The 13,486-nt window shown below is 39.1% G+C and overlaps 1 protein-coding gene across 5 annotated transcripts in view; it reads right to left on the minus strand.

Annotated features, from left to right (window-relative positions):
• Nucleotides 1–2,180: 2,180 nt before the first annotated feature.
• frmpd1b (FERM and PDZ domain containing 1b) overlaps nucleotides 2,181–13,486 on the minus strand; it is a 35,031-nt gene continuing 23,725 nt past the window's right edge. For all 5 annotated transcript variants that reach the window (XM_058396708.1, XM_058396709.1, XM_058396711.1 and 2 more), the window contains 12 exons: nucleotides 11,523–11,568; nucleotides 11,307–11,411; nucleotides 11,053–11,148; nucleotides 10,752–10,877; nucleotides 10,466–10,585; nucleotides 10,139–10,275; nucleotides 9,813–9,939; nucleotides 9,191–9,283; nucleotides 8,061–8,243; nucleotides 7,689–7,833; nucleotides 6,607–7,611; nucleotides 2,181–6,478 (listed from right to left, as the gene is read on the minus strand). In XM_058396708.1, the coding sequence (XP_058252691.1) occupies nucleotides 4,194–6,478; nucleotides 6,607–7,611; nucleotides 7,689–7,833; nucleotides 8,061–8,243; nucleotides 9,191–9,283; nucleotides 9,813–9,939; nucleotides 10,139–10,275; nucleotides 10,466–10,585; nucleotides 10,752–10,877; nucleotides 11,053–11,148; nucleotides 11,307–11,411; nucleotides 11,523–11,568 (4,468 nt within the window). In that variant the 3' untranslated portion in view covers nucleotides 2,181–4,193. The remainder of the gene's footprint in view (nucleotides 6,479–6,606; nucleotides 7,612–7,688; nucleotides 7,834–8,060; nucleotides 8,244–9,190; nucleotides 9,284–9,812; nucleotides 9,940–10,138; nucleotides 10,276–10,465; nucleotides 10,586–10,751; nucleotides 10,878–11,052; nucleotides 11,149–11,306; nucleotides 11,412–11,522; nucleotides 11,569–13,486) is intronic.

Genomic DNA, 13,486 nt, shown 5'->3' on the forward strand with positions numbered 1-13,486 from the left:
TGCATCAAGTTAGCATGGCAGTGTGCATCTTTGCTTATCTATAACCCTCCCTCTCTACATAGTGACACAAATACACTCCAGTGCAGAAATATAAACCGGAGATGACCGAAATAGACCTTAGATGGGAAAATAAAAACAAACATTTATCAAATTCCAATCCTGTAAGGCCATCATAATGAAGGGAAAGTTGTAAGCTTAGTGCAAATTTTTTTTTTTTACCCAGCACTATATCTAAGAGTCAGGTCATTCCTTCAGTTGTAGTATAGAAATCATGAAATCCAGACACACAGAGACTTGATTTCGTCAACCACTCATTCATGCCATTGTATTCACGAAACCCAGACACACACACAGAGCTCTGGTGACCCACTTTTTAAATTCTGTCCGCATAACCTCTGCTGACATAATGGACACAATTACTAAGCTAGAGTGTCTCCTGAGGCTGGATGACCTCCCTCTGTGGAATCATCCACTTCAATGCAATAGTGCATAGAGAATCCTGTGGATGTAGGAATTACAGTAAGTAGAAAGAGAAACTCAATACCCTCAGAGAGAGAGATTTACTATATATGTTACAGTAAGTAAAAAGTTTGCACTAATCTGTTATCTGACAATGTAGTCATCCATATTTTTCTTCTATTTTAAGTTTTTTCCCAAATGTTATTATTTTATCATAAAACATTAACAATATTCTTGTGAGAAAAGCTCTACACAAAAATAGTTAGACTTTACTATATGAGCTTGATTTGTGCGCAGGGATGCAATTGTCATACTGGAACATGTTTAGGCTTCTTATTTCCAGAGAAAGAAAATTGTAGTGCTATAGCATTCAAAGACAAAGACATTCTATACAATTGTTATCTTCAGACTTTGTAGCAACAGTATTAGAATGAATGACATATGGGAGTAATGGGCAAGGGCCCACATACTTTTGGCCATATAGTGTACTCATAGAACTGATGCAGTTCTGCACACTATGTTTTTTTGTTTTTGTCACTCATATCTAACTAAAATATTTAAGAATATACACCAATCAGGCCTAGCATCATGAGCAGTAACAGGTGAAGTGAATAACACTGATTATCTCCTCATCATGGCACCTGTTAGTAGGTGGGATATATTAGGCAGCAAGTGAACATTTTGTCCTCAAAGTTGATGTGTTGATGTGTGAAAAATGGGCAAGCGTAAAGATTTGAGCAAGTTTGACAAGGGCCAAATTGGGATGGTTAGACAACTGGATCAGAGCATCTCCAAAACTGCAGCTCTTGTGGGGTGTTCCTGGTCTGCAGTGGTCAGTATCTATCAAAAGTATCCTTTAAGTCCTGTGAGTTGCGTGGTGGGGCCCATGGAGACCTTCAGGGATCTAGTGGAGTCCATGCCCCGACAGGTCAGGGCTGTTTCGGCAGGAAAAAGCGAGCCAACCCAATATTAGGCAGGTGGTCATGCCTGTTATGTGTATACAGCTCCTTATAAGGGACATTAATAGAAATTTTATAGGTTAATTTTAAAAAGGAGTCAACTATATGCTCCTTACATTGAGGTATGCGGGTTTTGCATTTATGCATTTATGCAAATATTGTGAAATGAAACACTTCCTTTACCCATTTCACTGAATGACAATCTATGAAGTTTGGTCAAGAATGCTGCCATTTTTGTCCTGGGAGATCAAGTCACACTTGTTATGATCAAATGTATGTAAACCAAGTATCTACACTGAACATTAAAGCCAAATAATATGCTCCAATAAAGTGTATAATAAAGTCTAAACTGTTTTTTTTTAAAAAAAAGGATGCATTACAAGACTGATGAATTAATCATGCTATCTTATTTGCAACATATTTATTGTAACAGTTCCATAATTGATTATCCTATAACACAAGATAATCTATAGCTATGCTTCTAGGGAAAGACCATCATCCATCAATAATTTAATAGCTCACGTTAAATATCTTATTAAAGCTGAGCTTCGTTTGACTGAGCTCCATCTACTAGCTTTGTCCATAATGTTATTTAGTATAATTTTTTAGATATTTTTTTAGATGTTTTAGGTGCGAGTGCATGCACAAACTCAACAAGGTCCTAAATACACGAGGCAACACTAAAATCTGGAAGAAAAATACTTAGAAAAGAAAGAATTGAGCAGCAGATTCCATTCCATTTCATTCTTTAATTATTGATACAGTAGAAGGAATGCAAAATGACTTCAACGATTGTCCCTTCATTAGTCAGACAATTTCTCACTGCTCAGAGCTACTCTGTGTTTATATATGTGGACTCCAAATGCAAGCTATCCGCATACACAGATTAATTTAGTACATTTTATTTGCTACAATTATGAAAAAAAGAAAGAAAAAACAATAGCAACAGGACCATTTGAGGTTGTCCTCATTCAGGTAGTTTGATATGGCTGATAGACATCTCTGTCAGTGTAACCATTAGTGTCATAACTTGTGCTGGCGTGCTGGAGTAAATTTTTAAAAAATATTAACAATTAACAAGACCATAAATGCAATAAGTGTGTCAGCATAAGAAAAAACTCCTTTCTACATTTCGGTGTTTTTTTTGTTTGTTTTTTTTTTAATTTTTTTAGTGTGACCTGTTGCTTCAAACACAACTTAATAATATTGAACTTGATTGTTTGTTTAATATACCATGTGGTCGGAAATGTGAATGTGTAATGTTTGGAAGCTCTCCTCTAATTTAATGACTTTAGTAAAACCATATTATGTTCATAATTGATCATTTACAAGTGCAACAAGCTTTAAGGTCTAGGTTAAATTCACTGTTAATCATCTTCCCGAACTGACAGTTAGCACTGACAGGCTCCTTCATGCAGATCCAAACCCCAGACTTTTACCCCACCTTTATGTGAAAGATGAATGATATGATGAATGCTACCAGTGACCATACAGAGCTTTAATTCACCCTGAAGATGCCACATTTTATGACAAAATGAATTTTAACATATTTAATAAAATGCAGAACACTACCTCAATTTTGGGCTGCCTACTGAAAAAACTATTGAAACTCTAGTACTAATACCTGGTAATATTTTTGCCAATATTTTCACCCCAATCATCCCAAGGCAAATTATGAACCAGGTTGCAATTGCATAAGTACTTAATTTGACCATGATCCAGTCCTTGCAGATCAAGGATAAGGCTTAGGTTTGTTTGGGAAGCCCCATTATCAAAACAGTTTTGATCAGATATGAGCAATGTTCAATACAAAAACTTTGACAACAGATATGAATTAGTGACACTTGCATAGGAATAAAATAAGTAAAAATATTGGAGTTTGCCTAGTGCATGAAATGAATGAACACAATGACAGAGCACCTCGTGCTGTATCATCTTTGGATAAAACTGATCGCTACCATTAACAGTAAGCTAACGTGCCAGTGAAAAAGGAACATTAAAGTTCATACTGACACATAGCTATAAAATTAAATACTTTCAAATTTCTCTCAACATCCAATAATTCCCATTTCTATCCAACTTTTCAAACAAAAAGAAAGAAGACAAACTTTGGATAGTGAGTTGATAAACTACTGCACACAATTTAAATGTTACTGAGTGTTTTATACATCCTTTCTAGCATCTATTATATGTACATATGGTCAAAAGTTGGGAGAAGAAAGAGGGTTAGTGTCTGCTTTGTCCATCTTATGAAGTACCATGCCTAAGTCAGTGACGAGCAGTACAAAAAAAAGAAGAAGAAATTACAGACACTGGACACTGTAACACTGTCTATTTCTTTCAGGTATCACTAGTTATTAGACCAAGAGGTAGGACTTTACATACAACAAAACAAAAATGTAAGTATAGGTTATAATCCACGGTGCGTACACATAGTATGTAAAAATAAATAAGTACTTGAATACATACTTAAAGAAATAAGATATTGTTAGAAAATAGCTACTGTATGTATCAATAAAACCATATCCCATTTAAAGTTCATAAGGAGACTTGGCAAGACCAACAGTTTTAGAGGACAAAGGTTCTACTTTTTGGTAGACTTATTTGCCTGTTAATCTGTTTGACTGAGATTTTGTGTGTTTGTGTGTGTGTGTACACGGCACTTACTTTTATTTCATGTGTGCCAGCACACATTCAAAGTCTTTAAATCCAAACAAAAGAAAAAATCATTCTTTTTTTAAGTTCTCTGCTCTCTTTCAATCAAAAGTTCCAAGTTCAGAAGTTTAGTGGTAAATGTCTATTGTCTGTGTCTGGAGTGTGTGTCCTGAAGAGTTGTGTTAGAGAGAAGACTGTAGAGATGAGAACCGTGCATTGTTTAGCTAACAACCTGACACCTTCCCCTTCTCGGGCTGCTTCTACAGCCATCACAAACTCTTTGTACAGACACACAATTTCTTGAAGCTTCCTTAAAGCCTCAGTGCCATCAATATCACCATGGCAACTCCCACACTCTGAACAGGACACTTGAAGGCAAGCTGCTGCCAGATGTACCAAAGCACCAAAGCTATTGCCCAATGAGAGTAGAGCATCGTCCGGTGCCCAGCCAACTCTAGTTGCACGCTGACATCCTGAGGCCAGCCTCCTTGCCTCAGCCTGCACTAAACAGCGCTCTGTTTCAGATAAGGAATTGCCATTCATACCACTAGCCTTTTCACATGGCCCCTTCTGGCCTGGAGGATTTATTGCAGTCTCACCATTCTTAAGCACCAGCAGAAGTTCATCAATATCTTTGTGCAGGGATGTGTAGCCCCCTTTAAGCCCAGTACCTTTTAGGCCTGTTACATATCGTCTTTCTTGAAGATCCCGTAGTGGATTGTCTAGTGGGTTGTAACCCAGCGGTCTAGGCCGGGGTGGGGTAAAAAGAGGACTAAGCTCACTAGAGGTCGAAAGGGGGTGAGGTGAGTCTCTTAGTAGAGACAGGATGTTGGAAGAAGGGGCAGAAGAAGGTGCATTTGATGTCTGGGGTGGTTTGTTGACTCGTTTCTGACGGGAAAACTCGTACACTGTTAGATCATCATCAAAACTACATAAATCCTCAGAATCCCCACTAAAGCAATTGGCATAAACAGTGTGGCACCCACATGCATCACGATGGGGTGTTCCAGTGCTAGATGGAGGAGATGGCCTTTCCAGATTATCTTTTGTACCAGGGTGTTTTTGAGACTTAGGCTGTTCAGACCTGCATGTTCCCAAGCGTGAGAAAAGTTCCGTGGAGTCTTGTAACCCATTCTGCTTTAGGTCTTGACCAGACAAAGTTTTCTCACTGGTGTCTTTCACATGCGAGGCCACATCTTGTGGCCCATCTTTGAGCTTCACAACAACCACTGCAGCATCTTTCTCTTTCCAATCATTTAAAGCAGGTACTGAAGTTGATTTTGGAGATTCCTTTTGAGAGCCCTTGGAATCAGATACATCCTTAGATGCTGTAGTGTCTGCTAATTTATCACTGCTGAGTGCTACCGTCCCCAAAATTTCCTGGGATCGGGTGAGATACCAAGGCATGTCCTGGATCTTTCCACGTAGTGCTGAAGCAGGTAGACGTCCAGAAGAACTTCTGCTGCTGAAACCCCTTCCAGTCGCAAAGGAATCTTTGGGATCCATGCTTATAGAGCCTCTCATAGTCACAGATGAGGGTGGAGTGGCTGTCAGAGATGAAGCACTGGTCACTGCGACTACCGTGTTCTCATTCCTTAGTTGGCATTTAAGGTTCTCATGGCTTAGAGAGACCCCTTTACTCAGAGGAGGGCCTGGGGTGGCCCCGTTACGCTGAGACCAGGTGCGCAAAGAAACCCCATTTGATGGTTTCTCATCTTCAGTTTTCAGAGCTAAACCAGCTGATGACTGAGAAATGTTGGATACGGGTTTGTCAGATTCTGGGGGGGGTGCAGAAACAACTTCTTTCTTGGTCGGCAGAGGAGGCAGTGATTGGTGTTTTTCTGTTTTCTCTTCTTTAATGATTTCATCTTGTTTAGAGTCTATAGGTTTTATATTTTGAGTTTCATTTGAACTTGTTGCAGGATCCACTGAGGTTGGTAACTGGGATTTATTTTGCCTCACTGCAGTGATTAAGGGGGAAGACAGTGGAGGTCCAGCTGTAGTAACAGGCTTAAACTCCATAGTGTCTGGCTCCATCTCCAAAAGCTCTGAGGACATGTGAGAATTACGGCCAGGAATATCCCCATTAGACTGCTGGCCCTTCTTCTCAGAGATGTGATTATTTGAGATAGTCTTAGGCTCAAGCATGTCTGGTTGAGGAAGTACAATTCCTGGTGGCTGGTGACTCTCCAGCTCATTGTCAAGAATACTTTTTGCAGGAGTGACATCTTTAAGGTGGGAAGTGTCCTTCTTTAGTTTGTTTCTATTAATAGGTAAAGAATTGCCATGGTGTGGCTTGTCTGATCGACTCTGCATCTTGGATGCTGCTGGTTCTACCACACTGATCTTTGCATCAGACTGTTTCATAGCACGTTCCATTCCATTCATTCCATTGACTTTCTTGTCTGGAGAAACAAGAGAAAGAAATATAGAAAGGTTAAATGCTAGAACAGGATTGCCAAAAAGAATACACTTAATTATTAGACAAATTATACAGAGCATGTACACCAATGTTTAGGAAAAGCTCACTAACCTGCAGGTTGTTCTAAGATTGGTGGAGTGAGACGATCCTGTGCATCAAAAAACTCATCTTCTGATTCTGACCCACTGTTTCTTGCTTCTTTTGCAATTTCAGAAATTCTGGGTACTATTCTTGCTGGTGGAGGTGGAGGCTGAACTTTTGGTCTGGACAACGGTCCTTTAGACTTTGCTTCCTCTTTCTGGTAGAAGTTAGAATTTCTCAAATCTTTCTTACATGCTGGATGGCTACGAATCCTTGCTAAAAGTGCTTGGACATTGAAACCAGCTACAGTGGATTTTATGCTATTACTACTGCCTGAAGCCAACACCGCGTCAATGTCTGCAGGGCTATAATTTTTGTTTTCATCTTTATTAATCTCTTCCAAATCACTCAATGCATCATCACTTGCTTCAGGTGGGCTTGGAAGGGAATCAGACAGCTGGGAGAGGTCACTGTACCTCAAACCACTGTGCTTATCATATAGCAAGCCAGAGGGGGGGCTTAATTTCTCTTTCCGGTTCAGGTGTTCAGGGATCTCTAACAGGTAAGGATAATGGACATCCATGTTAGAGGCCCCAGTAGCCTGGTCTGATTTGGGCATCTCCTCCTGAAAAGTGTCCAGACGAGCAGGCCATGTACTGGATATCTTGCTAATCTCCTCAAGAGTGTTAAATGAGTTACTGGACAAACTAGAGAAGCTGCTGTTGACTCTTGGGTCTGTGTACCATCCTGTTTCCAGAAGTGCATCTACTCTTGCTGCATAGTCCTCATCCTCAATAGAACCACTTGTACTTGTTCCTTCTAGAGCACCTTCTAATACCTTCTCGTCTTCTTCTGACTGGGTCACAATCACCCTTACTGTGGCCTCTTCCTTCTCTTCATCCTTCTCATCCTCCCTGTCCTCATTTGTTTGAGTTGAGACAGTGTCCTCAGAGACTGGGGTGTCTAGAAGGTTGTCCATGGAGTAGTCCTCATCTGAGCTGTCATCTGAATCACTGCCACAGCGGAATCCAAAGCCTAGGGAATTATATTACAGCATTAACAACCAAATGCTTAAAGCATAGATATGCTTCTTGAAATTATTTATCTTTTACCTTCTTCTAAAGGTATACGACGTATTTTGGGACGAGGGCCCCAACGGAACACGTTCATATTGGGATCCACTAACAATTTGCAATAGCCTGCCAGCAGACATGCCAAGTCCTTAGCAGCTACAGAATCCATTAACAAGGCCAGGGGCTGTATACATACAGTAAAAAAGAGAGAAAAGAATTACTATAACTGTGTGTATGGTATGATACTTACTTTGAAATGATACTTGAACATGTGAGATAAATTCATAAATCCCTAAATATGCAATATAAAAGGAAAGCTAAAGAATTTATGTGAGAATATATCTCTAATTCATATTGTTTGCATATACCTTACATCTACAGACCATTAAGAAGCTCCATCTGTGCACCCACCTGGATATCATGTAGGTAGATCTTTAGCATGCTGACCCTGTCAGATTCAGAGAGCACTTCTACACGGCTGATATAATGGAAGTCTATAATAGTCGAGATCATGTTCAGCTTGTGGTTTAGTATCTGGCTGACACCAAATCGTGCTCCCACCAACAAACTCACCAACGACTCCCGGTCCTGCAGCTGAGATACACATACATAAATATGCACCTATTATCATCCTTTTTCACACACTTAATGTCTGAAGAGAAAAACAGGTATTAGTAGACTACTACTGCTACGTTCATACATACAGTGGCTCAGAGTGCCAAAGTGACCAGAGACCATTTTTCATTTTCAAAGAGAGCTGGTGACTTCCAGCGACATGAGCGACAATGACCACTGCGGACTAGACGTGGGCATGTCCAATGACGTCACAAAACTGAGAAAAGTTTAACTTTAAAGTTTAAACATGAAGCAACCTGTTGCAGCAACTACCAATGGGACGGAAGAGAGTAGAGTACACATGATCCAAGACAACAAGCACACGCTGCTTCTCCTTCATCTCGTATCATATGATTCATATATACACTATTAAATTTTAGTTTACTGAACTAGATGTACCACCCACTGATAAACATTATTACTAATGACTGGGTGACTAAGGCAGTGGTGGTTTAAGCAGTTAAGACTATGGGTTGTTGATTGGAAGGTCAGGGTTCAAGCCCCAGCACTGCCAAGCTGCCACTGTTAGACCCTTAAACATGGCTCTTAATCCTCACTGCTCCGGGGTCACTGCATCTCACAACCCTGCTCTCTGACCCCAAGTTCAAAAGTTGAAGAAAAAAATTCTCTGTGCTGTAATGTACAGTATATATGACAAATGAAGGCTTCTATTCTTCTTCTTCTATACTATGGCAACTAGTCGTAGGAAAGACTGCTGGTGACTTCATAGTACAGCAACTGGCTACTTGCAGCGATAAAATCACTGTATGTGTGAACGCAGCTTAAGAATCTCAAAATAAGGATTAGGAACTTGTCCTACAGAATAAACAGTACTCAACAGGTTTATAAAATTTAGAATAGAAATAAAGAATAAAATTCCAGTTGATTTTTATTTATTCTTTCGGGATGTAACAAAGTTTTCTCACCAGCATGGTGGCATTGTAGCTTCTCCCACTATATGATATCAGTTCTGCCATCTGAGTTAGATATGCTAACCTGGCCTGAGGTACTGAGATTACCTGAGAGAAGGGGGGGGGGGGGTAAAAGACACCGTAACAGACAGATGAAAGAATAAAAGGAAGAATAAAAGTGTCATGGCGAACATGACAAACACGCATACACTCTCACACCTATTCTTTTATTTCCACTCAATCCACACATATTGCTGCATTCACTGTCAAGCCTATCACCTTTCTTTCTTAATTAACACTGCATTAAGTTAAATGTTTGTCACAATATAGATGCAGAGTTAGATATATAGATGTAGATATGTATGAACACACAACCAGAAAAAAACAGCAGTGTTGCATTAGAAGTACTTAGATATAAATGAATTTGCAGAAATTAATATTTTACAATTCTAAACATTCAACACAACACAACAAAACTACTTTCAGTTAGTTTCTCGTAATAGAAAAGTGTTATATAAAGGCACTGTGATGTATACCATATATGGAATGTGACAATTTATTTCCATATGGATATGGTTCTTATATTACATCTTATGACATTTTCCAGCTTTTGCCAACACAAAAACACAAAACTTACTTTCTGACGTGGTTCAAGCAGTGACTGGATTTTCTTCATATGGCCTGCAAGAGCTTTCCGCAGGTCTTTTTCTCTCATGTTCCTCAGTAATGTGGGTGAAATAAAACTCTCCAATCCAAACTCCTTACTGAGAAACACATGCACACACACATACACTTTGCTATTTAACAAACATTATGTCCATGTGGTGGTGGTCTCCTAAACACAATGCCTGCCAAGATACAAGGTTGCAAGTGTAAATGACCCAGGACTGGAACAAAGCTGCTTTTAAATTGCACTACATAAGTGCATCGCAAGTTACATAGGTGCCCGTGTAAGAGACTTACGTAATATTCTTGATAGATGCTCTGGTAGTTTGTCCACAGCTGGCCAACCTTTCATGCATATGCAGTGCTGCTAACCTCAAAGCGGTGTTACATTTCATTTCTACAGCAAACCGCTCCTGCAGCACATCACCAACGCTCTACACACACACAGACACAGTACCCTGAGCCACAAGAAATTGTACCCAATGTTTCACATGCATGACATTAGCCTGTAGTAAACAATTTTACTCAGACAATATACAAAATAGTTGAAAAACGTCACACTCTGATCAGACATGGGTTTGAATAATCTATTTACATCAATAAATTAAAATTGCACATAGATACCTGGTGAAAGAGGTACTCGAAGGCGACTGGGTCATCATGCAGCAGGTCCACTGGATCTCGGGGGATAAAACACACTCGGAACAGACATCTGTAATCATGTGAGTCCTTCTTCTGGACTACCTGAGAGATGAACATGTTTTATTTATGAATTTCTTCCATTAGCTACTTTAAGTGTGTGTGAACTGACTGTTAAACTTGAGCACCTTTCCAGTTATGAAAAAGGAAGCTATAGAAAGGCTGCATTTCTAGTAAGGAGATATTACAAGAAAGGGATATTAAGAGTTACCTTCTGTATGAGCTCATCTTCATGCAGTAAGAGTAGTTTAGTGATACTGTATTGCTGTTCCAGCACCAGGGAGAAATACTCAATAGATCGAATTGACAGCTTGTCCTTTAAAGTCAGCACAATGTCCTACATACACACATATATAATCAGCATATGTCTGGGGAGTATATCCGAGTAGCACAATCAACGTAAAATTATGTCTTTGTGCAGTATAATGGGGTCATTTTGCTTAGTAATAGGAATATAAATTGAAAGGTTTTTGCAGTCACGTGGGAGTAAGGTAGAAATGCTGAGGGCAAACCTTCACTGTGGTGGTCTTATCAAATTTGAAGGCTTTGGTTTGCCCATTCTCCAGGTAGACCTTAAGCACATTGGGCAGAAAGAGAAGGGAGTTTCCCTGGGGAGACACATGACTGGTTTGAGTTTCACATAAAATTTATTATTTATTTATTTTTTTATTACAAGAAATTTAAACTTCAAGGCTCTGTGTGTGTGTGTGTGTGTGTGTGTGTGTGTGTGTGTGTGTGTGTGTGCACATGCATGTGGTGGCTGAACCTGAGTGTGTCCGTTGACTAATACTTCTTCGGCAAAGCGCACTTTAACCGGATTTCTTCTCAAGCGAGCTCTCTTTTCTGCCGACATAAATGAGGACTTGGGATTCTAAAAACAAAACAAAACAAAACGAGAAAAGCAGCCACACAGCCATGTTACCGAAATGCTGGCAAGTTTACAATGTCATATTCTATGTATTCACAGTTGTCTTGTACTTACCAACATGTTTCTGAGGACTGTCACAGTTACAGAATCCTGGCACTGCCTAGGAAAAGAGCATATGAGGTTGTAACCCAATTGCATCAGAGCTGTATGACAAGGTAAAAAGAAGTGTGTTCCATCAAACAGCTAAAAACTAGTATTTAATGGCTTATTTGTTTTCCATTCTCAGACTGTAATGTGACTTGTTTAGTGAAGCATATTAGTCAATGTTCAAGAAATACACTGACCAGACATAACATTATGCCTAATACCGTTTTGCTCCCCATTTTGCTGCCAAAACAGCCCTGGCCCGTCATGCACTGTGTATTCGGACACCTTTCAATCAGAACCAGCATTAACTTCTTCAGCAATTTGAGCAATAGTAGCTCGTCTGTTGGATCGGATCACATGGGCCAGCCTTCTCTCCACACATGAATCAATGAGCCTTGGCCACAAGAGCTGCAGTTTTGGAGATGCTCTGATCCAGTCGTCTAGCCATCACAATTTAGCCCTTGTCAAACTTGCTCAAATTCTTTTTTTGCCCATTTTTCTGCTTCTAACACAACAACTTTGAGGACAAAATTTTCACTTGCTGTCAAATATATCCCACCCACTAACAGGTGCCATGATGAGGAGATGTCAGTGTTATTTACTTCACCTGTCAGCGCTCATAATGTTATGCCTGATCAGTGTATATCAAGACACATATATTGTGTTGTATGCTTCATAAGAGTGATCCAGGTTGGTGTTTTCCAGTTAGATTTAAATAAATACATTTGAATGTTATAATATTATATTATATTATATTATAGAAATTTCTATATTTCTGTATAAATATGACTGAAAACATCCCCAGATTTTCCTAAATGTAGACAAAGAGAACCCAGTTAAATAAATGAGACAAAACTATTATACTGTGAAGAAACCAACCAACATCCAAGAGTTGATGTTCTATACTGAGGAATCGGCTTAAATTCCTCAGTTACTGAATAACTCACCAGATTCACCAGACCAAACAAAAGTTTACATACTTTTGCCACTCACAGATATGTAATATTGGATAATTTCCCTCAATAAATAAATCACCAAATATAATATTGCTGTTTCATTTGTTTAACTGGGGTCTCTTTGTCTTCTTTTAGCACTTGAATGAAAAATTAGGATGCAGGTCATATTTATGTGGAAGAATAGAAAATTCCTGGGTTCACAAACTTAGCACCACTATAGGTCAGGGTGTTAAAGTGTTATTAAAAGGCTTCAAGCTGATAAAGCTGATTCTGTGCTAGGAATATGCCAATTTTCCTGAGATTAGCAAAGGCTTTTGCTAATAGAGAGATCTTTCAAAACATGAACAGTGTTATAAATCCCGCTCAAAGGATAATCACATTGTTAAAACCTCAGATTGAGAATATTAGCTTGTTATAATCTTTGGCACCAATATAGTGTATACGGCTGTACTAACCGATTACATATACAGTTAGAAAATAACCACAAATAAAAATGACTGATGGCAAACACACACATTTCTTTTTTGATAACCTTTAAGAATGCCTTTGACTAAAGAAGAATGAATTAAATGGTTGGATCGGGAAGCTGTAGCAAGGTTGCAATGGACTTTAACCGGAAATACACCAGCACATGACACCGTTGCCAAACTGGGAGCCACACTCTGTGTGTGTTTACAAAGAAATCATGTAGATAATGTTTTGTAAATAAAAATACATGTTGCTTATGTCAATTAATTCCCCCTACGTACAGAGACGTTTGGGATGCTCTGTAGAAACCATCATATCTCCCAACCTATATTCCAGGGATTATCATATACTTTTCAAATATCTCAGTTTTAATAATGGAGTATTTGTATACTTTACTAAATGAAGTTATTTAAAAGAGCCTATGGAGGACTGAGGAAGTCAGTACAACTGTATGCTTCAGGATGCAGAACTGAAATGTCCTTTTCTGAACAACTCAATTTCAACATA

This window comes from Hemibagrus wyckioides, linkage group LG08 (assembly GCF_019097595.1).
Source record: "Hemibagrus wyckioides isolate EC202008001 linkage group LG08, SWU_Hwy_1.0, whole genome shotgun sequence".
In the NCBI taxonomy this organism is placed as follows: Eukaryota; Metazoa; Chordata; class Actinopteri; order Siluriformes; family Bagridae; genus Hemibagrus; species Hemibagrus wyckioides.